The sequence below is a fragment of the Echeneis naucrates genome, chromosome 11, assembly GCF_900963305.1.
Source record: "Echeneis naucrates chromosome 11, fEcheNa1.1, whole genome shotgun sequence".
In the NCBI taxonomy this organism is placed as follows: domain Eukaryota; kingdom Metazoa; phylum Chordata; class Actinopteri; order Carangiformes; family Echeneidae; genus Echeneis; species Echeneis naucrates.
In genome coordinates, this window is record NC_042521.1 from 11,391,151 (window position 1) to 11,416,727 (window position 25,577).

The window sequence follows — 25,577 nt, forward strand, 5'->3', positions numbered from 1 at the left end:
AGACCAAAATAAAACTGCAACAACTAAAGCAATTTCAGAGAGGTGGGGTTAGTGCAAGAAAGTGATGGGAGGAGTTAAAACTGATGAAGTCTCAGATTTCTATTAGAGTTAATATTAATGCCACTGCCTTAGCTTTCAGGCATCAAATGGATACAAAGTGGAGTTTTGGGGGGTATCCTGAGTTCTGTTAGTATTATTTTTGTTGTTCATTGAGCTCAGTTGGTTAATCCATTTCAACACTGCTACATTTTAACTGTTCGTCCTTTACCAGGTTGGTTGCAGTGCAGATTGTTTGTCTTTGCTCTTTTGCCCTGTTTTATCTGGGGCTCTGAGTGCATTTTCCCAGATGTGTAATGATATACGGCTGTGTTGAACTTGCCCCTAACCAGCCACAGAGAGAGAGAGAGAGAGAGAGAGAGAGAGAGAGAAAACGAGAGTGCAAAGGAGAGAGAGAGAGAGAGAGAGCGAGCGAGCGAGAAACTCCAGACAGCTGAACTCACTTAAATGTGTTCCTCATGTGTGCTGTAATATGGAAAAGATTTCAGCGTTCACCCCTCCACTCGCTGTGACTGAGCTAAGCTTAACCCTTCAGCAGCCAGCACCCAAACTTTACGAAAGAGGTCTACAGCTTCTCTGCACAGTCTGCTCTTCATGTACTGTCCATCTTGTGTATTGTAACACGGAAGTGTTTGAATTCGCTAACATCACATCTCCGGCAAGTAAATATGAATGACTGATTTAAAGCGAAAGAAGAACAGCAGACTTCACAGCAAGACCTTTGTTTTTCAGAAAGGACTGGCCACACTCCCACACACAGACAAAATACATAACGCTGCTTATAAGGATAAGGCCCAAATGCCCAAAGAGGTTTCTGATAGGTAAAAAAGGGGCAATGTTGCTTGAAGTTTTGTAAGTTTCAGGAAAGATGTTGATTGTTGGCTGTAAAGTATTGAACCTTGTGCATCATAAAATAAATAAATAAATAAATAATCTGACATGTTTCAAAAATGCACACTTAACGCCTTCCAGTGGATGTTAATGCTGCTGAAGCGAAGGAATCTTGCTAACTGCTAGCATTGTTAGCATGCACGCATCAATATGTGGAGTATTGATATAAGTAGGATATGAATATTACTTTTTTACTTGAATGATTGAAGCAATGATGCACAAGGCTTTTAACCTTCTAACATTTTAGATATGATATAAGACAAGGATCGAATAAGAGTAAGAGTGAACCAATTCTATTAACTTTCAGGGACAGTGAGTGGGCAAAATGACCCACCTGTCAGTACAGGGGCCAGACTTCACCAACACTGCGGCATCTTAACAATGCCAGTTATAAGTCAACAAACAAATACAAGATGCTAACACGCTGACTGTTTTAATATGTCTGCTAGCCTCTACACTGGGGTCACATTACATTGTCCATCTGAGTCTGGGTTGGTCTGACAGTAACATGTAGCTGAGTCTCTCTGTTGTTTCCTCCAACACTAACCATCTTAATAAATGCTACTCCCTGTCAGCACAGAGAGGAAGAGTTAGCATTAGCACAGCCACTATCACTGTGCCAGCCACCACCAGTTACAGTAACAAACATAGCTATTCACCACTCACACCATTCTGATACATCTACTGCTCACCATTTTAATACAAATTAAAGCTCCATTACATTACATTCTCTGACTGAGGCTAAGATATAGAGCTGAGTCTCCCTGAAGTTTCCTCTGCCAATCATACTGAAACAAAATCAAAAGAAGTATTTAGAGTAGCTTTGCATAAAGACTGTAAATGGGGGAACAGCTAGCATGGCCATTTTCAAAGGTAATATTACAATCTGCCTCAGCACAAATAATTTGTTTGCATTAAACCATCAAAATATAAGATATGAATTAATGAGTTTTATCCACCCTGGTAGGTGGTTTTTTATTAATCCACGGAAAGGTGAAAGATTTAAATTACTCAGACATACCAAGTCATCACACAGTAAGCTATAGATGTATGATGACACATCTATACAATTATATACCTGATCACCTGACTTTATTATATCTATACACCAGCGAAAACAAGAGGGAAACATTCCCAAGAGAAAAAGACATAAAAGAATATATATATATGTTTGCGTGTGTGTGTGTGTGTGTGTGTGTGTGTGTGTTTGGATAGACTCTTGCTCTGCTCTTATAAGTTGGACTTTTTTTCCTGTTTGAAACCACGGCCCAGCTCTATCTAGCAATTAACTGCCTTCCATGGACTCTGGTGACATTGTGTGGGGATATTTCTGTCATGCTTATTATGCCTTTGCTGACCAGACTGTGAGTCATGTGGACACACAGGCAAATCTAACCATGTGTTACTGCCAGCCAAGGGAGGTTCCCCTACTTTGCCTTTCATCCGCTTGCCTTTAACTTTTTTGTGATTTTCACGTTCTTCCTTGTTACTCAGTTTTGTATGGATCCTCTGAGGAGCACAAAAAGCTGCAAGAAGCCTCATTCAGCGTTTGAGAAGTAGAAGAACTGTTCTCTGACTCATACTCTCCACCACACTTGCTTGTATTGCCTGACGTATATTTATACTCTCTCTTGCCCCTATCTCAGACTCCCTCCCTGCACCCACTCCCAAACTGACATTACTCTTCAATAACCCCGCCCACCTGAAGTCTAACTGCTGAGGATAATTATTCCACTGGAAACAGTCTGCAGATGTGGTAACCTGAAAGAGAGAAGACCGACAAGCAGAAAGAGACACAAGGAAGGAGCTGCTGATGGAGGCTCAGGGAGAGACTGAGATGATAGGGAAAAAGAGAAGCAAAAGCAGAGGAACGGGTGAAAAAAGGCGTTCCATACAGAGACACATCACAAACTTGGCACGAGTGTTGTATAATTTGAAGTACTTAAAATAAATAAGCGCTCCGAAAAAAGCTCTGCCTGTATTTTACTAGTTCTCCCCCAGTTGCTTCCTTCCTGGGCGCTGCGCAGTCAGTCAGCAGGGTGAATGTGATGCTGGTGGGCTCAGCATGCAGATATGCGCTCAGGCCTGTCGGGGCCAACGAGACAGCTGAATTCTTTGACTCTACCTGTCTTTTTGATCGTGTTTAAACACTTGCAAGTGCTGCCGCAAGTGCCAGCAACATCAGGTCTCCTCTAAACAGTAGATAAGAGAATCGTTTTAAGCGATCAATTAGTGCAAAAGAAATAAAAGTAAATTAGATTCAATGTGTAAATTGAGGTTGTTGTTGTTGATGGGCTGAAGAGGGTTAGGGTTAGGGTTAGTTAGATGTTGCTCACTAACTGTATTTAATAAACATACTGTATTGAAGCCTAACTGGATCAGCCTTCTTGTGGCATAAAATTCATGACAAATTAATATTGTGCTGCACTGAGCATTGTTCAAATCCAAAATGTGTCTTGTAGTTTCCACAGTGACAAAATGTCTGAAAAATGGCTGAATGTCGTTGAAATAGGTGGAGACATTTCTCCTTTTTCATTTTGATGGACTCCTCCAGCCAACATGGGACATAGGAATACTTTTCTATAATTTTATTCATTCACTGTGTAATGTTTATTTTATTTGGGTTTCAAGAGGCTCTTTTGAATAAGTCACTAACTGTTGATAAAAGAACTGACAAAATATCTGTTCATCACCTATCATGGTCTGTATGATCAGTAGTTTATAGTGGCTAGTTTTAGCAACCTTGAGCTAATGCTGTGTTCAATATGAGTGTACTTTGTGTTTTTTAGCAGCTGCGTGAAATCTGGAAAAAGTCACTGTCTATGCCAACACGTGGCCGCTTCACTAAAGGTTACATGGTCTCACTTTAACTTACACTCAGTCAGTCATTATGTAGTTTACAGAGATCTATTTTACTCTGGTGTCTTTTCGGTCATGTCTGTAATACTCTATATCATCAGCAGCTAGTTAGCATAGCTTGACTTAGGTTAGCATTATGAATGGAAACAGAATGAGACATGTAGCCTAGCTCTGTCCAAAAGCATTCATCCTGTGAAAAACTAGTGTGTTCTTTTAGGAGTAAAAATTTTTTGTGCAGGTTTGAAAACGGCTACATTTTGAGTTGATAAAAGCGAGGAGGCTCTGTTTAGGTCAGATTTATTGCCTGCAAAGCTAACCAGCTCTCCAAGCGTATTTGGCAGCTAGGAGCTGTGAGAAAACAAAGCTGTGTACATTTATCCTCACTTTGCAGCTCTCCCCTGCTCCAAATCTGAATATTTAATGCTTTTATCACAAATGAGCTGAATGTCAGAGCTTCGAGCTTTGGAAACAGTATATCTGAGATGAAGGTTTGTGTCGCCATCGTACAGAGCAGAAAAGGAGAAAAACTGCCTGGAATATAAGCTGTAATTTAAAAACCTCAACCGCCCCTGCATGTCTACTGATGCATATGTGTGTGTGTGTGTGTGTGTGTGTGTGCGTGCATACAGTGCCCTGTTTAATTAGGGCCTATTTCTGAGTGAGTGTCACAGAGGGCAGCATGTCTGAACCTTTTTATCTATCACTCTCCGCTTTCTTTCAACTTTCAGCTATTTTTTTTTTCTTGTACACGTTTCTCATCTCTGTCTTGTCTTTCTTTGCTTCAGTCATTGAAAGGATTATAGGTGTGTGTGTGTGTGCGCCGCCTCTTTAATCACTTAACTCTCCTTTTCTCTCTCTTTATCGCCATACTTCCTCTGCAGACGGCTGCGAGTGTCTTAGTGTGGCCTAGGTTTAGGGCATATATCTATGTTAGTCGCTTAATATTAAGGTGAAATATATGGTTTTAAAATCCAAAACAAAAATTACGTCAATGTATAAAAGTGAAAGAAAATAATAATTTTATTTCCCTTTTCCTTTCCAGCACAGAAAATTTTATTTTTCTGGACATTGACATTGACAAAAATATACCCAGTTAAGGTTTTTCTGTTTGCAGTGTTACCATCTAATCTCCTCATAGCTCCAATGAGCTCAGATATAAACTGGTATTTTCCCATCAAGAATGGAACTGTCACATTTTAATTTCAACACAAAACAGTTGAACAAATCTTGTTTCCTCCTCAACTCTTTAGTTGGGTGCTGTTTCCTTACCAGCTGGCTGACAGGTGGACAGCCACTCCTGACATGAGAGGGCCTGCTCCACCCATAATCCTCAGTGCCTTCTTCTGCATCAGAATGGAAATATGAGACTCATCGAGACTGAGGTCAGTGAGGAAACAGCTTAGACGGCCAATCAGAGTGCAGCACATCTGGAGGAATCTGTCTGCAGGCCCAGCTGGTAGCACTATGGGAGAGAGAAGAGGAGCAAGATCTGCAGTTCAAAATGGCTGAAGGGTTTGGAAAAAAAGTCAGGTCAAAGGAGGAATATAATATAATTTGGTTGTGTTTCACTCAGATATCCCTTTCCTTTACTTTTTGCCTCTTACCTTGTATTTCTTGAACTTTAAAGGCAAGTTAAACTGTGGTTGAATTAACACAACTGCCAGATCAATTCGCAATTGTTCTTGAGAGGGTCAGTGTGGCATGTCTAAGTGATTAAATATTCTGCATTTGAATTCACTAACAGTCCCACTGCACGGAGCAGGAGAAGTGAAAATAACCTCTCCTGACCGAGAGTTAAGAGGGAGATGTGCTTTTTGAGTTATCAGACACATTAGTGGAACTAAAGCATCTGTCTCCTCCCAGTGCAACACAGTTTACCCCAGAAGAGACCCTCACATTCTTGAGGAAACAATGTTTCATCTGAAAATGCCATTTAAAACATTTGCAATTATTTACTGGAATTTTTTACTTCATTTACTTATAAAATTAATAACATTGGAATTTTTTTGAACAAATATTGTCTCTTAATGTCAGCAAAGTGCAATTCTTCACAACAGTGCAACACATAAGTAGTCGTCTCATGTGGAATGTGTCTGAATCAAGAAACAAAAGTGTGATGATGTGGAGCTTTGCAGCCATCTTTAATTTCTTACGCCGCCTGTCTGGTCTCTTCAGCTACTTCAAGAGACTTCAGCTCCTCAGCAAACATGAGAATGTAACTCTGCAGTGAGCGGGAGCTCTGCCATCTTTAAAACACATTTAAACTAATTTGCCCCTCCTCCTCATTTTTCTCTCTCTATCTTTCTAGTTTGACTCAGGGCAGAGATGGGGTGAAGCAGCCGGGAGCGTCCAAAAATGACTTTTTTTCTGGCTCAAAGTGGGAGGACAGAGAACAGGCCTGTCTCTAGGAGGAAAATAAGAGCTGTGCAGTTATATGAGAAAGGATCAGTAAACTGTAAGAGAATAGAGCCAGGATTCAACCTGTACTCAATCTGCGTCCCTGACTGGCTGATAATAAACATGCCTTCACTTCAACATGCTGGGAAATAAGGGCTTTAGAATTAAATACAATAGCTCAGAATTGACATACTGTGATTATGGCATGTAGTGCAAACTTCCATCCAAGCTCAGTAGAGTGAGGAAGTGCCAATACTTTTCCTTTCCACCCGTACCATTTTACTTCATGGTATCAGAATATATCAGGAATGAATGATCAGTTGACAAAAGACGCAGGAAATCGCTTTCAAAGAAGAGGACTTCATTTTAAAAGTCTTTCTGTCCACTCACTGATTTACTGACATATGTTGCCCTATACTGCTACGATAGCTTCAAAACTTCCAACTCCAAAAAAAAAAAGAAAATATTTTCCCTGTAGATGTTCTGTTATCTATGAAAAAAAAATGTTCAAGTGCATCACTCAATTTCATTGTAAAATGCTTATAGCATCATGCTGCCTTGAGCGCTACTCACTGATATGGGTGGAGGGGGAGTAAGATGAGGTGGTATGAAGGCCACGTTGAGTGTTGTTGGAGTGGTGGTAGAGTGGATGACATGTCTGGTCATGTGGGCAGGTTAGAGCTGCTTGGAGAGAGAGAGAAGGAGAGAGGGGGTTGAGACTCGATCTCTCCTTCACACCTGTCCTCTGACAGACTGGATCTCCAGCAGTCTGAATGTGAATCCCTGCATTCTACCCGAAAAGTCGCTCACCAACCATAAACTGTCAGCGACTCTCAAGTGCTTTGAACAGATAAAGTATGTGAACAGAAGCATACCTTTATTTTGAGACAAAGAGTTGGAAAATGTTAAGGTAGTGCTTGGTGCATTTGTTGGAGAAAATTTAAATACGGCACAAAATCTGCTTAGCCACATGAGATGTATAGGTGGAAGTCACAAACTACTAAAATTGCTAATGTGCCATTACAATGCCTTCAAAATCACACAGTAAATCCGGTACACCACAGTTCTGCCTGCAGCAGGTCTATGACGAAACAATCCTAAACTTTTTAAAGTTTTAAAGGTATTTAACTACCAAGTCCAACGCAGGGGAGAAAGGCCCTGGCCTTCTCGGTGCCAATTCGTGCCTATCTGCGCGCACCCCCCCCAAAAAAGGGCACATTTTAAAAGCGCAAATCTAAAATCTAAACCGCGCGTAAAGTTGCGCAGGTATCTCTGCAGTGACTCTCCGGATCGACTGCAGCCCGTCAAAGGGAGGAAAAAACATAGGCCTTCTTCTGCCCCTTTTTAAAGCTCGACGCTGTCCACGTCCTCAAAAAGAATGGATCTAATTAAAACGTTGCACTCGTCATCATGGCCAAAGGTTTTGCCAAGCGGACTCCGGTGCGGAGGAGGCTGGGAGATGCGGGACCACATGACCGCCGGGGAGCAGCAGAGGGATGGGAGTCAGATTGGGTTTCTGCTCCGGGATTGGCCGGTGGGCCGACTTCTGACACGCAGACCAGGGACCCTCCTGCCGTATAAATAGGCCTGATAGACCTTTATTATTCTAGCATCACGGCAGCAGGTTTCTGCTCAGTTTGGAGTTACTCTTGTCACCACAACTGTATGCCTGCCTGAAGGTGGTTTAAAAACAAGGGCTCAGCAGCACAAGGAGTCTGCATGTCTGTTTAGACATGCTCAGCTTTGTGGATACCCGGATTCTGTTGCTGCTTGCAGTAACTTCATACCTAGCATCATGTCAATGTAAGTTTGAATATCTGCTCTATTTTTCTGTGATGGATATCTCTTTTTTTCGGGTCCCACTGCTTGAGGATCTTGCGCTTTGGCTTTTGTTTTGGGACTTACATCAAGGTCAACGTGAAGACAGCTCAAAGCACTGCTGAATTAAGCTCAGTGGACTGAGGTTCTGCAGAGGATTCTTCACTTTTTTTCCAAGGATACAAATATTATCATTTGATTAGTTTCTGAGGGAGAAAAAGTTGCATCCCTGAAAAAAAAAAGTTTTGTCGTTTTAATAGAGACGTTTAAGTAGTCGGCCTAGTGTATATAAAAAGCTTTTAATGCATGGAAATAGACTAAAAGTGGATTTTCTTGTAGACAAAGGATGAAAAAGGCTGTTGGGCGTTGTACATATTGTTCCATCCAGACGTCCAGGGAATGATCTTTTACTGTAGGAAGCTGCAGTGTCTCCTCCCTGTGGCCAAGGGTGCAAACATCTACTTGGCACCATTTAAATTTTCTCTTTAGTAGGACAGATCTGTTTGCCAAAGCTTAAACACAAGATAGATAGAAGAATAAAGCAAATATATAAAGTAGATCACATTTCAGCAAGGTTTAAAATTACAAGATATAAAGCCTTCTTTCTTCACAGCTGATTCTTATGTAGTTTCGCATTTAAGGGATTGGCCCATTTTACAACAGGAGCACAAGATGTGCGTTTAATTTGAAGCTTCCATGTAAATTTTTCAACATTATAGCTCATCACGTAAAGAGTCTCACCTCACTCTGAAGGCCCAACTGCGCCACCTCCTGGTCCAGATTGGGCACGACATGTCCCAGTTCATGTCTGCCATGCCAGCCACGGCCAGCTGATCCACATTAAGATAGTTCAGATGATGTTCGCCTGCAGCCAGGTATAGATGGGAGGAACAGCAATCAGTGACAAATGAAAGCTAGAGCATTCCAGTGATCAACATTAAAGCAATGTTACAACTGTCTTTCTAAATAGCCTGAAAATCACCTTTATGTCCCTTTAACATTATGGTATTGCCAGAAGCAGATGTCATGTCAAGTCCACAGCAGCAGGGGGTTTGCAGGTGCAAGCCAACTATGCCTGGCCCAAGGGCATTCAGTACCTGTTCGGGCCTGTTTGCGGATGGAGCCTTAATATCTGGAATGCTATGTACACTTAAATTCACATTCACATTACAAAATAAAGCTTCAGACAAAGAGGGCAAAGAAATGTGACACAGCAGGCAGGCTGTCAATAAGCAATCGACACAGGAAGGCTAATTGCTTTAAGACATGACATAATTTAAGCATAGTTATTAGTGTTAATGCACCAAGAAGAGCCAGACCTTCCATTTCACACTGAATGTTCTCTAAAATGCACTTTTTCGACATGTAGACATTAATGTCTTGTTTCTGCATAATGAAGCTGCCGGTCAGCAGCCTGTTTAAAAGCAATACTTCCCACTCAACTGTAGCAGGATGTTTAACATGCAACATGCAGACCAATGGAAATGACATTGCTTCTTTTTCAGGTGACTGTTTTGCTCTAAATTGCTTATCGTGTTCTAACTGAGTATTCCCTCTTCTCTCCCCACCCTCCCCTTCTCCCGCTTCCTCCTCCAACGCCACAGTCTCGGTTAGTACATATGCATGCAATCATGAAAAGCAACATATCTTAAACACAGCCTTACCGTGTCACTCTTGCCTTTTCGCCCTTACTAATAACTGAGAACTGTGCCATGACAGGAGAGAGTTGTCGGCTGTTCTTGACCATTTAAGCAATCTCATCGATGGCAGAGCACAACATTCAGGAATTTCTGAACCAAAATTGCTTCTTGCAGTTTTCCCCCTTCCTGTCCACGGATAGGTGAGGGTCTCATTGGCTAAAAGTGTGTGTCAATGAAAGTTAAAACCACCGTGCTGAGGCACCCATGGGGCCTGGCACAAAGGATCCTTTCTGAGGACAGCAGAGAGGGGGCAGAGGGAGGCTTGCGCCTAACAGCTGGCTTTGGGTCAGTTTGGAGTTTTCCTCTGCTTCATGATCTTGATTTGATGTAGGGAGTGAAAGGTGGTCTCAAACCAGTGAGAGGCGATTGACATCCTCAGCTCCAGATAAAAGATTAAGAAGAATGTCGAACTGAGGCCTGTCTACTGAACAGACGGTGCCTGATGAACGTTTGTTCAAATGGTTCTGCTCATTACTGAGATTGCCTAAAATGAAACAGACTCAACAGCAATATTAGCATCTTACTATATTATATATTATTATTATTAAAGTTGCAGTACATGCTTATGGTTCTGGTATAATGTCAGAACTTTCATTGTTCCATGGACTGACACGTTCTTACTGCTAAGAGATTGTTGAGTCTTGTTTGGATGCCCTCTCACGCTAATCCATAAAGCATCTCTGGTTAGATGTGGATGATTTAGATCACATACACATTGTTGTACTTTCATTTAAATCACGTTTGCATGAACATGTTTTCTGTATTTTAGTCATTGTGTTATATCATATTGCATGCTTAGCTTTTTCTGTCACGCTTATATACTTATAAGCTGAGAGTTTGATATACCCTACATATTAAATGACTTGACACACCTTGAAAAGACTGTATAAATAAATTTTATATTTATTTATCTTCTTTTCTGTTTAGGGAAGAGTCAAGGTGAGCACATATTGTTCTTGTGTCATTTAGTTTGTGGCATATCAGACGTGAACAGTTTAGATTTGACTGCGTTGCTTTTGAAATGTAGTCTGATCACTGAAATGTGTTAAAACTTTCTTGTCCTCTTACTGTAAGGTCAAGTTTGTTTACATACACATTCTATTGATATTAGCATGACCCTGTTTATTTGCATGCAATTTGAATTTGTTTGTTTGTTTTTCCTGATTTGCTCAAAATGATTTTTAGTTTAGCTCAGATGACTACGGTCTGCTTTGCTAGAGGGTGTATGTGGTTGAAGAAATAAGCTGAGCTGGGCCATCTGCTCGGTCTTTTGGTCTGACTGGTATGATTTCTCTGCTGCAGGGTCCCAGAGGAGACAAAGGACCTCGAGGTGACAGGGTAAGCTGAACTGAAACCCTCCGGCCTTTGATGCAATATATTCTCTAATTATTTAGCTTTTAATATTTATGAAGCATGTTTGGCACAGTGCTTGTTGACATCATTTGACCTTTTAACCTCAGTAGGACCACACCCCTTTGTTTACATCCCCCGCAGCCTCAGTGCTAATGATGAGACTAATATAAAACAGTAATAAGAACTTTTATCTACTTTTGTCAGTGCTGCAGCTGGATCTAATTTACACATATTTTATATCTCTATTTATTCATAAAATATATATTTCAAAGTCTCATCCCCTGCAGAATTCATAGAGTTTGTGTTATAGAAACATCCTCAACAGCTGGAATTTCTTCACAGCATTAACTCACTTTATCATCTGTGTTTCACAGGGTCCTCAGGGCCCAAATGGCAAAGATGGAAAACCTGGACTCCCCGGCCCCGCTGGTCCCCCTGGTCCCCCTGGACTTGGAGGAGTAAGTTTACTGTTTGGGATTTAAAAAAATGAAAGAGCCTAGAATGCAAACTGTGCAGAATAAGCAGCAAAATACGCCTGTGATGTCTTTTAAATCTTATCCTAAGACCTAGTTTTATCAGAAGGCATTCCCAGAGAATTTATGTCTTATTGATATTCTTATTCATTTTTTGGCTTTACGTCTTGCATGTTATTGATTAATTCTGTCCTGTAAAGAAATTTTTAATTTTGTTTTGAGAAGTTATTATTATTCATGCTACTGTGGCACCCTGACTTTTCTGTTAAACTGCTGCTGCCTAATTAATGATGGGAACCCCATGACCTTTGACCTTTACCAATATGATCTTAAGGCCTTCAGCCATGTAAAACATGGTTTTTAAATAGGTAGGAACTGCAAATATGCAATGGAATTTTAGATTTTGGTATATTTAGTTAGAAAGTTCTGCTGTTTGGGCACATTCCGTGTTGTTTTATGTTTTATTTGTATTATATATTCTATATTAATACAGGATTATGAGTATATATGAATATACTAATCAGTAGTTAATTCTTTCTTTCCAACAGAACTTTGCTGCTCAGTATGATGGTGTAAAAGCTCCTGATCCCGGTCCCGGTCCCATGGTGAGGGCCCTTCTCTTCCTCATACACAAATAGCCACACTCATAAACAATCATCAACACACAGTCACACTAGTCCAACCAAATCAGTACAATTATTTTGAACATTGATTCCTATCCTCATACTGTTTCATCATGATAAAAATGTTTCAGTGTTTATGATTGATCATTAACTAATTTCTCATTTTCAGGGTATGATGGGTGCCAGAGGCCCTCCCGGACCTCCTGGACCCCCTGTAAGTGGAAATGCCTGATGCATATTTACCCTTTATCATGTATGTAATCTGCTGTTGCTCTTAATATGCTATCATCATGACAAATTGCTGTCTTCTTCTCATCCAACAGGGATCCCAGGGACACACCGGACACCCCGGTGAGCCTGGAGAGCCTGGACAGACTGTAAGATCATTCTACAAGATGTTTCCATTTCTTCTGATTCATATATAAATAGAGATGGAAAGCTAGCTTTCCTTGTCAGAGGGATAGGATTAGAGTGGCAATATCTTGACAGTTTAAATTATTTTTTTCAATGAGATCCTAATACTCCCTTTTCCCTTTTTTTTTTTCTCAGGGCCCCGTCGGTGCTCGTGGTCCCCCTGGACCTCCCGGCAAATCTGGAGAGGACGTACGTACATATTTTCTTTTCAACGATCACGAGGGCTATGAGCTAACTATAGCTTTTTTGATCCTTACATAGCAAATGTTTATCCCTGTTTTTTGACATACAGGGTAACAACGGCAGACCTGGCAAGCCTGGAGACAGAGGTGCCCCCGGCCCTCAGGTAAGAGACATTCAATTAAACAAAAATGACATACATAAGACATTAGTGGTGAGAATGGGCTATGTCTTACTAAGATCCTCTTTGCCTTGAATTGCAGGGTGCTCGTGGATTCCCCGGAACCCCTGGACTTCCAGGAATGAAGGGACACAGAGTGAGTGTCAATCTTTTCCTGTGCTTGACCTTAACCTCACTTTGGTCACAGGGACTTGAAGAAGTCTAATCAAAGCAGTATTAAATAGAGGAAAATACTCCCTGTCTGCAAAAAAAGTGGACTCAAGAGGATTGTATCTTATCAGATACAATACTGGCAGAATATGACTGCCAGTTGTGCACGTAAGACACCAGTTTGTTCAATTTAACCACAAACCAGAGAGCAAACCATTTTTTTTATTTACTGCTAATATCTTTTGTTCTCTCTCTATCTCTGGGCTAGCACTCCCTTTTTAATTCTTTTTTCCTCACTCTTATATCTGGTTGGCCTAGTTTGTGTTGACATCTCCAATCATCACTTTCTTTTTATGTTTCAGGGTTACACTGGTCTGGATGGACGTAAGGGAGAGCCTGGTGGCGCTGGCCCCAAGGTGAGAAAGCCACCTTCCCCATGACTGCAACAAATGCACCTTCTGAGTTCTTTAGTTGATGTTGAAGCAATATAGATATCAGTCTAATGCAGCTACCAAAGGTATACTTTTGATTTGATTTGAGGTTGAACTAGATAGATAGAGCTATTTTAGCAACCTCCCAAGAGAGTATAAAGTTAGCTATTGATTGCACTCTCTACAAATACACATGTATGTGAGACAAGTACAAACTGAAACAACTAAGCACGCACACAGATTGCGTGTGCTTACTCACAGTTTTTACATCACTTGCTACAGTCAACTTCACCTCCTATTTAATCTATTAACCTTTAATACTAATGCCAGGTGCCTCATCGCCTAATAAACTCTCACCTGCTTCTCCCATAGGGTGAGCCTGGTGCCCATGGAGCTGCTGGAAGCCCTGGACTGGCTGTAAGTTTAACATTCATGCATTTATATAGTAGATCGGTATAATTTCCCACTTGTACGAATGCAGTGAAGACATTTTTCTCACCACTTCTGTTTTTCATGTGTGCTCACTTTAGGGATCTCGTGGTCTGCCTGGAGAGAGAGGCCGTGCTGGCCCTGCTGGCCCTGCTGGTGCTCGTGGTGCTGATGGCAATGTTGGACCCGCCGGTCCTGCTGTGAGTATTGGCACTTTAATCGGCTTTGTGATAGTAAAATGAACCCTTTTTATGAATACAAAACTTATGCGTACCCACATATTCATAATGTACTTGATGATGGATATTTTCACATATAAATTATAAAATGTAATTCAATACCAGGGCCTGAGGAAAGGCCTATGTTCGAGAAAAAAAGTATTTGTAGTCTTTAACCTTAATGTCTTAATGTCTTTAACCAAAAATTGTATATATTCTGATATCAAGTCTACTTTTCCTCTACTCAGGGTCCTCTTGGTGCTGCTGGACCCCCAGGTTTCCCCGGAGGCCCCGGCCCTAAGGTGGGTGTGATGTCACCTCCTGTCCTTTTGTTAGCATTGCCTCACAAAGGGGTTCATGTCTAGGGTCACAATACAAGAGAGATCTCATTATAATACTGTCTAACTAGCTCCTGAAAACGTGTACGTTACTCTGTTATCTCAAATGCCAGTGTCCGTCAGTGTTAACAGTATGCTAATTTATCTCTAAATAATTCAAATGCACATAGCTAAGATATTGCTTTTACGACAATACAATCATCCGTCAGGTATAAATGATAAAGTATATGACTAAATGTGACTCAACTTTCGCAGGGAGAGATTGGACCTGTTGGAGCAACTGGCCCAGCTGGAGCTCAGGGATCTAGAGGAGAGCCTGGTCCCAATGGCGCTGTTGGCCCCGTTGGTCCTGCTGTAAGTAAACAAAGACATCCCAAGCAACATGCTATTACTTAAAGCTTGGTTTGGAACAATTGTTAAAAGGATCCTATACTCTGGTGAGAGTGTGAATTTTGTCTGTTTGATTGGTTTGAAGATGGTTGTGTTGCTGTCGTCCAGATCTCCTCAAATGACTTCATGACTTTCTGTCCATTATCATGATAATTATTCATGCATCTACAACCTCCAGGGCCATTATAATTATTATATATTATTATTTGAATGATGGCACAAATAGTTTACAGTCCTTTAAAGCAGTATCACTTCCATCAGTGATTGTGCAATCTTTTGTGTCACACATTTCCAATCACAATGTACTGGGATAAAAAAAGGCCTCTCATGATCAGATTTTGTGTGATAAAATATATTTTTGTTTTTCTCTCATCCTAGGGAAACCCTGGTGCTAATGGCCTGACTGGAGCTAAGGGAGCTGCTGTAAGTTGATCTAGGGTTGCACATTTTATGACAATCAGGCTTATACTATGATCCACCCAACAGATAAATCATGATGTTTCAATTACAAAACATAATCACATCAATATTGGATCCTATTTTATCTATTTTAATAATTGTCCCTCTTAATGTATATATAAATGTATATATATAATTTTTTTTTAAGTCAAACAAATGTGATGGTTGAAGTTTACCTGCTAACTGATGCTCACCTGTGTTTGATGGCTGTCATTTAGGGTGCCCCAGGTGTTGCTGGAGCTCCTGGCTTCCCTGGACCAAGAGGAGGACCCGGACCTCAGGGACCTCAGGGTGCTACTGGACCTAGAGGCCTTGCTGTGAGTCCATATGCATGCAAACATCAACAAATAACATATCACATCTTCTTCTTCTTCTTAAAGCATGCAGCTGTACATGTACACTATCACATGCCCACTCACACTGTCCCACACGGCTTGTTCTTTTTACTTAATGCATCTGTGTCCTTTTAGGGAGATCCTGGTGCCCAGGGTGTTAAGGGAGATAGTGGTCCCAAGGGAGAGCCTGTAAGTTTTTATGATGATCATGTTCATTTCACCAAACTGAATGTGTAGATACCCATTAGGGTATTAGACAGTGTCTATGAACAATGACCTTCATCATCTCTGCTTGCCTTCTGCAGGGTCACTCCGGAGCACAGGGACCTCCTGGACCTCAGGGTGAGGAGGGCAAAAGAGGATCCACTGGTGAGCCTGGTGCCACTGGCCCTAGTGGCAACCGTGGCGCAAGAGTGAGTACCAGGCCACCTTTTCTGCTGGCCTCCATACCCATACACATCCACAGCCACGTTACATGGATTGTCTGTTAATGCTTGTGTGTCCCCTATAGGGCGCTCCTGGCGGCCGTGGTATTCCTGGTGCTGAGGGAAGAGCTGGCCCCATTGTAAGTTTTTTAATAAAAATAAAAATATTCCCACAAACATGCAATTGAATCGTTCCCACTTGAATTGAATCACCCTTGATGACACTTGTCCCTCTCTCTCATAGGGTATGCCTGGTGCCCGTGGTGCCACTGGCTCAGCTGGACCTCGTGGACCCCCTGGAGATGCTGGTCGTGCTGGTGAGCCTGGCCCCGCTGGCCTCAGGGTGAGTCCCTGCTAAGTTCTGATTTTGGCCAATGACAGGGATCTGATCTGTGTGTGAACTCAGAGAGACAGAGACCCATTAAAGCTGGAACAGCTTAGAGCAGTTTTGATGTAATTGCAATTGACTACTGTGTAATAGTACAAATTCATTATAATCAATAGAAATCTTGAGGACTGATAAATATTTTTCAACAGGGACTCCCAGGAAGCCCTGGAAGCTCTGGACCCCCAGGAAAGGAGGGACCCTCTGTAAGTATGCTTGAACATCCATTTCCATTGTTCTCAGTCTGTAATGCCTATCATCATATTTGCTCATCATTTCCTGTGACACTCCCTGTTTCCTCGTCCAGGGACCTGCTGGACAAGATGGCCGCACTGGACCTCCTGGCCCAACTGGACCTAGAGGCCAGCCTGGAAACATTGGCTTCCCCGGACCCAAAGGACCTTCTGTAAGTAAAAATAAAGCCGTTTGAAACTGAATCATTTGTTGTTTTTAATCATTAAATTATCTTAACTTGCTTTCTCCCTCCTGCAGGGTGAGCCTGGCAAGCCTGGTGACAAAGGAGCCACTGGCCCCACTGGACTGAGAGTAAGTGCAAAAAAAACTACTGTAATATACTCACTCATCGCGCACTAATATAAAAAATGTTCAAGATGTTAATTTGTTCAATCTTTATTTTTTTAGGGAAGCCCTGGACCTGATGGTAACAATGGAGCCACTGGCGCCATGGGACCTGGTGTAAGTGCCCTGACATGCACTCATTTTTTGATGGGATTCTCTTTCTATATTTTTCAGTGTCTCACACTGGTTTTCTCTTTCTTGCTGTAGGGTGCTGCTGGTGAGAAGGGAGAGCAAGGACCTGCCGGAGCTCCTGGCTTCCAGGTTTGGATTCATAATCTTTCCCTATAAAAAAAAAAAAAAAAATCAGCTATTCAGGTCCTGGCCAGTGTTGCAATCTCTACTTTGCAACACACCACAGCAAAATATAGAGTAATACATTTCTATCATGGCAAAAGGCTTGGATTGTGCACCGTAGATTCTGGACAAACTTTTATCAGTACTGGTAAACTGACATGCTCACTAACTTCTGTTGATTCCCTTGGTGCTGATGTTGTGGCTTTATATTTTTAGGGTCTTCCCGGACCTGCTGGACCTGCTGGAGAGGCTGGAAAGGCTGGAGACAGAGTTAGTAACATAAATCCACACCAAGTTCTATGATAATCATTATTATTATTACTATCAATATTGTTGTTATTATTATTCCAACAATCAAAGTAGAATCAGCTTTACATCTTTAACCAACCATTGATGTCTCCATAGGGTATCCCCGGAGACCAGGGTGTTGCTGGACCTGCTGGTACCAAGGTGAGTTCACCTAACCATACTTTAATTCTCAAGAATCTTTCATTTTGTTTACATTTTTCAATAATAATAGAAAATACTAAAATGAAAACATTTTATAGTAGCTGTGGCTGTTATGCTGACTCCATCTGTCTGCTCCTCCAGGGAGAGCGTGGTAATCCAGGTGCTGCTGGAGCTGGTGGCCCTCAGGGAGCTATTGGACCCCGTGGACCCGCTGGAGCCCCTGGAACTGATGGTGGCAAGGTGAAATGATTCACTATGGCTAGGCCAGAAAAAGTGTTGAAAACGGAGGGACTGTGGTGTAACATGTTTGACATGAATTATGCTCTGGTGGAAACTGAAGCGTCTGTGTTTTATATAAAAATCAACCATACTTTGTTTTGTCTTAACCCAGGGAGAGCCCGGTGCTGCTGGAGCTGCTGGTGGTCCCGGACCTCAGGGACCTGGTGGCATACCTGGTGAGCGTGGAGCTGCTGGTGCTCCTGGAGGCAAGGGAGAGAAGGTACGTTAAATATCACACACCTGCAAATTTAAAAGGAATTAATCCCTGTAAGATGACCCATGTTTGTTAATGAAAACATATTCTTTCTCTATCATTCTTTGTATTCCTCCCCTTCTCTCTATAGGGAGAGCCCGGACACAGAGGCCCTGATGGAAACGCTGGCAGAGATGGTTCCCGTGTAAGTTTAATATCTAAACTCTAATCCTTTGAAATCAACCAATCCAGTAGTTTAGTTTAGTGTATCAACCACAGCCTGTGTCTTAGTGCCCTTTCTCTCTTTATAGGGTCTGCCTGGACCTGCTGGACCCCCTGGACCCACCGGAGCCAATGGAGATAAGGTAAATTGGTGATGCATGGATATTATTAACCATAGACCACAGATTATTTAATCACCGACAAAAATGTCCAAAATGCAAGCATTTAGAATTAAAACTCTAATTACAGACAAATGTCATGGCTTTGTGTGTGTGTGTGTGTGTGTGTGACCTAAAAATGGCTGCCACCAACAAAATTCAAGATGGCTGACCCCTGCACTACTGGCCTACCAATGAAAGCCTTTAACATGTGTTATTTAGATTGAATCACTCCATAATTCAGTGCTCATGTTTTGTGGACTTCCTCTTCCTTTGTAGCACTAATGGTACTGTTACCCCCGTTTCTGGCAGTGTCAGCTTTTCCAGACGCTGGAATCTCAACACTGCAGCCTAATGGCTGTTTTGAGAATTACACCAGTAGCTTGCCTAAAACTAACTAACTAAGACGGCAGCGCTAATGGTATATTGGGGGTGATTAAAGTTACACTTTGCAGGGACTTTACAGTGATATTGCCTGACTTTTTATCAACTGCTGGCCAGTGGAGCCAGAGAGTAGAACAGTAACACTGACTGTAGTGTTGCATGACAGGACAAAAGATTTAGCATATGACTTAAGGCAAAAATGATGGATTCCTTAATTGATAGATGGGTGGAAATATGTTGAGCTAATTAAATCCTTCTACCTCTTCTACAGGGAGAGAGCGGTTCTTTCGGACCTGCTGGCCCCGCTGGACCTCGTGGATCCTCTGTAAGTAGCTATGCTTTATTGTTACAAAAATTGTCTGCAGTGGCTTGTGACCTGTTGATAAAAATATCAGATCAGAACTTAGTATAACTACTGTTTATGTACAGTACAACAGTCTTTCTGATCCACTGCTTGTTGCCCACAGGGAGAGCGTGGAGAGGTTGGACCTGCTGGAACTGCCGGATTCGCTGGACCCCCTGTAAGCAAACTGCCAATCCCCTTCCATATATACACAGATAATTGGCAGGTATTGACCCAGCTATTCTTCCACCTTCCTACAGGGTGCTGATGGTCAGACTGGAGTAAGAGGAGAGCGTGGACCTGCTGGAGGGAAGGGAGAAATTGGCGCTGCTGGCCCTGCCGGACCCGTTGGAGCTCCTGGACCTGCTGTTAGTACCACTCACATACAGGATATTTGCAGTGCCAAGTGGCAGAAATCTAGAGCTCAGACATGACTCAATATTGGATCAGAATGACACAGTGAGAGAATTCTTGTCAGACAGTATTAGGTTACCATTCAGATGATATTGGGGATATTTAATATTTTAGTTTATATGCTTAAATAAGTTGAATAATTCTAAAGTGAAATTGCATCTCTGCTTTTTTCTTTCATGTATCTAGGGTCCCTCTGGCCCTGCTGGACCTGCTGGTGCTCGTGGAGACACTGGTCCCGCTGTGAGTATTTGAACATAAAAAGAATAATTTATCATTGATTGCATTGATGGCAATGAAAGCATACATAAAACGCATGCACATTTGCGCATATACACACAGACACACAATTACATGACCTCTAAAGGCCTCATAATCTCTTTTAAGGTAGGACAGGTGGGACATAGTGAATTTCTATTTATATTCTTCATCAGTGCTTCATGGCTAGAAAATAAAAACACTAAAACACAGATGTAACCCTGTATTGTGTATATTTCTGATAACAGGGACTGACTGGTTTCCCTGGTGCTGCTGGTAGAGTTGGTGCTGGTGGTGCTGCTGTGAGTATTGATTTTAGATTTATAATCATGAGTGAACATATGGATGTACAAACATGTCTATATGGGCGAATTCTCATGTAATGAATCAGAGCCACAGCCGTTCTTGTTTCCTAAATAACGATACATTCTACTCTCAAACCTCATGTTCCATACACACACACTAATATTTACCCCCATCTGCTTCAGGGTATTGTTGGACCTCCTGGTCCTGCTGGTGCTGCTGGTAAAGATGGTCCTCGTGGTCTCCGCGGTGACGTTGGTCCTGCTGGTCCTTCTGGAGAGCAGGGTATGGTTGGACCACCTGGTCCTTCTGGAGAGAAGGGACCCTCTGGAGAGTCTGGTCCCCCTGTAAGTTCTAACAATTTTTTGTTGGCTTCATAAACAAGTTAGAATTATTGAAACTATGGAATTGTATAACATCCTTAATGTCCTTATTATTTGTATCTTATGTGCTTAGGGTCCACCTGGTGCTCCTGGAACTAGCGGTCCTCTTGGACTTCAAGGATTCGTTGGTCTGCCTGGTGCTAGAGGAGATCGTGGTTCACCTGGTGGTGCTGGAGCTTTGGTAAGTACATAAAAAAAAAAAAAAAACTCTTAAATGACCACCTCCTTTTGATCAGAAAAACAAGGGGTGAATAATTTGATTAATAAGCCGTATTTAATTTTTTATAGCATGTATCTTTTGTTATGGCAATTACAATGTGTGTATGATAAAAGGATGTTCCAGTTTGTCTGGACAATTCACAATATGCATGCATGTTAAGATTTCACAAGCTCACAGAAATTTTTCAGGCCAAAATGAATGAACAGAAAAGGTATACCAGAAGGACAAACATGCATTGCATACATATTGTACCACAACCAGTATGAAGTCTTATTTGACCCTCCTATTTTCATCCTAACACAGGGAGAGCCTGGTAGAGTTGGACCTGCTGGTCCCCCTGGAGCCCGTGGACCCCCTGGTAACATTGGTCTGCCTGGTATGACCGGACCTCAGGGAGAGGCTGGACGTGAGGTAAGAATTTCACATGTAGTGCAAGTACCTGTGATGCTGACCTGTGCTCTGGTGTAGAAAGAGTACAAAAATATCCCAAGTTGATCTAACGTCATTGGATGTTACTATATGTTACTTACTCTTACTCTGATTATGTGGTTGAAATTTGCTCTTGTACAAAGGCAGCTATTTTGAATCAAGTTCATGGACTCACAACAACCTGAGCCAATGTAAAAATATTACAAAAGCCATGATATAAACCATCATTTTCTTTGTCATCTACAGGGTAACCCTGGTAATGATGGGCCTCCTGGTCGTCCTGGTATTGCTGGATTCAAGGTAATGCAAGTCTGAAAAGAAAATGCACCCACATATACAGAATACAGTGATCTGACCTGCATTTGCCCCTTTCCACCCTTCATAGGGAGACCGTGGTGAGCCTGGACCCGCTGGTGCCATGGGACTTGCTGGTGCCCCTGGACCTGCTGGACCCACTGGAGCTGCTGGCAGACCTGGAAACCGTGGAGAGTCTGTAAGTACCAACAGCAATCTGTTAAAAAAAAAAAAAAAAAAGGCACACAAACTGACAGATCATTTTCTTTTTTCAAATTGCAACATTGATGGAGCGCACAATGACAGCCTTACAATTATCTGATAATCTTTTTATTCTTGTCTTTTCTTGTCTTTAGGGCCCAGGAGGTCCCGCTGGACCTGTTGGCTCCGCTGGAGCAAGAGGAGCTGCTGTAAGTACAGTAGAGGACCATAATCATTATGTAGAACATATTGTAGTGTTCTACAACATCCAGCATATGCATGTGAGAATGAGAATTGCCTTATTTTGACGCAACATATTTTGTGGCTCTGTGCATGTATGTGTGTGTGTTTGCTTTTTGTATAGGGACCTGCTGGAATCCGTGGTGAGAAGGGAGTTGCTGGAGACAAGGGAGAGAGAGGCATGAAGGGTCTGCGTGGTCATCCTGGTCTCCAGGGAATGCCTGGACCTTCTGTGAGTGACAGCACACAATAATGATGCACACAAAATCTGTAAATGTGCAGAAGCATATGCTCATATTTCAAGTCTTCTGTTGCCGTAGGGACCATCCGGTGACAGTGGTGCTGCTGGACCTACTGGACATGCTGGACCCAGAGTAAGTAGAATCCTAATGACTCATGATACACCAGTAGTTTTCTCGTATTCCCAACTACACATTTACACATTTAAGTGAGCAATTACTACTGTAATATGATGAAACACTTCCAGATCTCATGCACCTGACAACATTTGTAAACATGATAAAAGATTCATAAATACTCCATTTACTTCTACTTAGTTCTTCCCATGAGCACAAAACACCAAATGCAGCAATTTACATAAGGGACAAACATTTTACTGTATCATATGATGATTTCCTCTGTAGGGACCTGCTGGACCCCATGGACCTCCTGGTAAGGACGGAAGAGCTGGCAGCCATGGAACTATTGGATCTCCTGGTGCTCGTGGACCCCCTGGATACGTTGGACCTGCTGTAAGCACCCAAAATGCTTTCATCTCAAGGATTATCTACAAAGCATCCACCTATATCTGCGAGATAAAAATAAATTCACTCACTTGTTCATTTTAGGGTCCTCCTGGAGCTCCTGGTCTGCCCGGACCTCCTGGCCCCGCTGGTGGTGGATACGATGTCTCCGGATATGATGAGTACAGAGCTGATCAGCCCGCTCTGAGAGCCAAGGACTACGAGGTTGATGCCACCATCAAGTCCCTCAACACCCAGATCGAGAACCTGCTCACCCCTGAGGGATCCAGGAAGAACCCTGCCCGCACCTGCCGTGACATCAAGCTCAGCCACCCCGACTGGAGCAGCGGTAAGCTCAAATTCAGAAGTAATGGCAGTGTGGGCTTAATATACAGTAATATTTATTAAGTTACTTAAAGCCCATGCATTTATTTCGTAATGTTAAACCAGCAATTACACTTTCTTCTCTGCCTACTGTGTAGGTTTCTACTGGATTGACCCCAACCAGGGCTGCATCAATGATGCCATCAAGGTCTTCTGTGACTTCACCACCCGTGAGACCTGCATCTATGCCCACCCTGAGAGCATTGCCCGCAAGAACTGGTTCAGAAGCACAGAGACCAAGAAGCACATCTGGTTCGGAGAGACCATCAACGGTGGTACTGAGGTGAGTTGTAGTTTGACAACAAGTCAGCTGCAGTTGAAATGAGAAGGGTGGTAGTACCACACAAGCACACTGGAAAGACTGGAAAATATTAAATATGGAATATTTTCTACATATTAAATAATATTTGAAATACTGAGAGTTGCCCTTTCTTTCCTACAGTTTACCTACAATGATGAGACTCTCAGCCCCCAGAGCATGGCCACCCAGCTGGCCTTCATGCGCCTGCTGTCCAACCAGGCTAGCCAGAACATCACCTACCACTGCAAGAACAGCGTTGCCTACATGGATGGTGAGAGTGGTAACCTGAAGAAGGCTGTGGTGCTCCAGGGCTCTAATGATGTGGAGCTGAGGGCCGAGGGCAACAGCCGCTTCACCTTCTCCGTGCTGGAGGATGGCTGCACTGTGAGTAGCTCTTTGCTTCACTTTGGTTTTTATTCATGTGAAAAAAAATGAGTCTGTCCAACTAATTATTCAGGCAGTTTTGTGTAAATGAGACCAAGCTGTCTTAAAGATGTAAGATTCATATTCTTTCCCCACTGAAATTCTGTCTTTCTTTCTCTACCCCTGCAGACACACACTGGCGAGTGGAGCAAGACAGTGATTGAGTACAGAACAAATAAACCATCTCGCCTCCCCATCCTCGACATTGCACCTTTGGACATTGGTGGAGCTGATCAGGAGTTTGGTTTGGACATTGGCCCAGTCTGTTTCAAATAAATAGACTCATGATAAATTAACACCAAAAAGAGAGAAAGAACGAAAAAAGAAAATCTCTGCCCTTCTGTCTGTGTTGTATTTTTTTTTTTATACTGAATGCTGATTTCTCTCTGCACATCCACTTGCTTAAGATGGGCAACTATCGGAGAGGACTGAACGGACTGAACGGAGCGTTTGTGCAATGCAAATTAATACAGCAACCCAAAGGGACGCGGGAAAACACCTTGTTGTGGGACATCATGTCATCATTTTGTAAAAAATAAAAGAAGTGTAATAAAAACGCTGAAAGTATGCATCACTTTGTGGTCTTTGTATATCTTCCAAGGAGGAGGTTTAAAACCACAATTTCCATGAAAAAAGGTTTAAACTACCTCATGCCTGTACCTAAAGAAAATACTATTGAGAAAACTTGGGTCCACAACCGAGATGTTAAGACTTCTAATGCTTCGAGCTTTGTCCTGTATCGGAAGGTGCTCATTACTTGAAGCAGAGATCTATGGTGCTAATATGCAGCTGTGGAGCAAACCACTCTTTACTGTATTACTTTGTATTGACCTTTGAGGAGTCTTGCATTCGTCCACTGATATTCCCTCAATTTAAGCAGGTGGAATGTTCCTAAACCTAATGTCTAGTTTTTGTTTTGTTTTCTTTTGTTCTTTTTTGTTTTGTTTGTCTAGAAGGTTTTTTTTTTTTGTTTTGTTTTGGTTTTTTGTTCAGGCTTTTTTACTCTTCCAATCCCACACCCAGTGTTCATTCTGACAGCACATATTTCACCCAATTCTGAATGGTTTTTAGGCGGCCTCTCTCTCTCTCAAAAATGACACCACAAAGTCTATTGTACCTATTTTGTATATGTGAGATGTTTAAATAAATTGTGAAAAGTTCTGAAATAAAGCATGTCCAATGTTCCAAAACACACTACTCAGTGACTTAAGTGCTTTCATGTTTTAATGACACAATTGGAGGTGTGTCACTGTATTTTGGTTCTAGTTTGGCTGATGATTTACATATCATCACTGACAACATCTTCCAATTATGGAAGTACAGCCAGATGCTTATTTACCTTTCCCCCTCTTGCTTTTCAACAGTACATCCAATTTGAATTGTACAGTAAATTTCTGTTTACACTGTCCATGCCAATGTGTGATTACTAACGTGCATTGTCTCTTGTAAATATGCATCATCTCATGTTGCTTTTTCTTGCATAAGACAGCTTTTGCATCCAAATAAACTTCTGTGATTTGGATCAAGGCCTGAATTGCAGTGATGCATGCACGTGGGTCTTAGCTAAATTCAACATGGG

General features: G+C 42.0%; 1 protein-coding gene and 1 long non-coding RNA gene across 6 annotated transcripts; one reads left to right on the forward strand and one right to left on the reverse strand.

Annotated features, from left to right (window-relative positions):
* Positions 1-5,089: 5,089 nt before the first annotated feature.
* LOC115050612 (uncharacterized) lies at positions 5,090-8,862 on the reverse strand. The gene is made up of 3 exons (XR_003841217.1): positions 8,764-8,862; positions 6,778-6,885; positions 5,090-5,269 (listed from the first exon to the last, which is right to left on the reverse strand). It is a non-coding gene; the product is annotated as an uncharacterized LOC115050612 (long non-coding RNA).
* On the forward strand, positions 7,804-25,520 carry col1a2 (collagen, type I, alpha 2). 5 transcript variants are annotated; one of them, XM_029513527.1, is made up of 51 exons: positions 7,804-8,007; positions 9,627-9,631; positions 10,650-10,661; positions 11,025-11,060; positions 11,450-11,533; positions 12,097-12,153; positions 12,341-12,385; positions 12,495-12,548; positions 12,721-12,774; positions 12,878-12,931; positions 13,029-13,082; positions 13,459-13,512; positions 13,900-13,944; positions 14,058-14,156; positions 14,423-14,476; positions 14,768-14,866; positions 15,281-15,325; positions 15,580-15,678; positions 15,832-15,885; positions 16,002-16,109; positions 16,208-16,261; positions 16,366-16,464; positions 16,659-16,712; positions 16,814-16,912; positions 16,999-17,052; positions 17,149-17,202; positions 17,293-17,346; positions 17,596-17,649; positions 17,785-17,829; positions 17,971-18,069; positions 18,221-18,328; positions 18,453-18,506; positions 18,613-18,666; positions 19,337-19,390; positions 19,533-19,586; positions 19,669-19,776; positions 20,009-20,062; positions 20,326-20,379; positions 20,566-20,727; positions 20,837-20,944; positions 21,287-21,394; positions 21,659-21,712; positions 21,798-21,905; positions 22,063-22,116; positions 22,272-22,379; positions 22,468-22,521; positions 22,792-22,899; positions 22,996-23,239; positions 23,373-23,557; positions 23,717-23,959; positions 24,128-25,520. In XM_029513527.1, the coding sequence occupies exons 1-51, from the start codon at positions 7,938-7,940 to the stop codon at positions 24,272-24,274; spliced, it is 4,071 nt and encodes a 1,356-aa protein (XP_029369387.1). In that variant the 5' UTR covers positions 7,804-7,937; the 3' UTR covers positions 24,275-25,520. The 5 variants fall into 5 exon arrangements, with proteins under 5 accessions (XP_029369387.1, XP_029369389.1, XP_029369391.1 ...); XM_029513529.1 differs by lacking the exon at positions 10,650-10,661 and having other exon boundaries at positions 24,128-24,274; XM_029513531.1 differs by lacking the exons at positions 9,627-9,631; positions 10,650-10,661 and adding an exon at positions 8,758-8,783 and having other exon boundaries at positions 7,938-8,007; positions 24,128-24,274.
* Positions 25,521-25,577: the final 57 nt, after the last annotated feature.

Bases quoted from the DNA above. Each gene is read 5' to 3' on its own strand.
- col1a2 (XM_029513528.1), top strand. From the start codon at position 7,938: ATGCTCAGCTTTGTGGATACCCGGATTCTGTTGCTGCTTGCAGTAACT. The intron at 14,867-15,280 runs GTAAGTAAACAA...CTCTCATCCTAG, and splicing joins TTGGCCCCGTTGGTCCTGCT to GGAAACCCTGGTGCTAATGG. The intron at 17,650-17,784 runs GTTAGTAACATA...ATGTCTCCATAG, and splicing joins CTGGAAAGGCTGGAGACAGA to GGTATCCCCGGAGACCAGGG.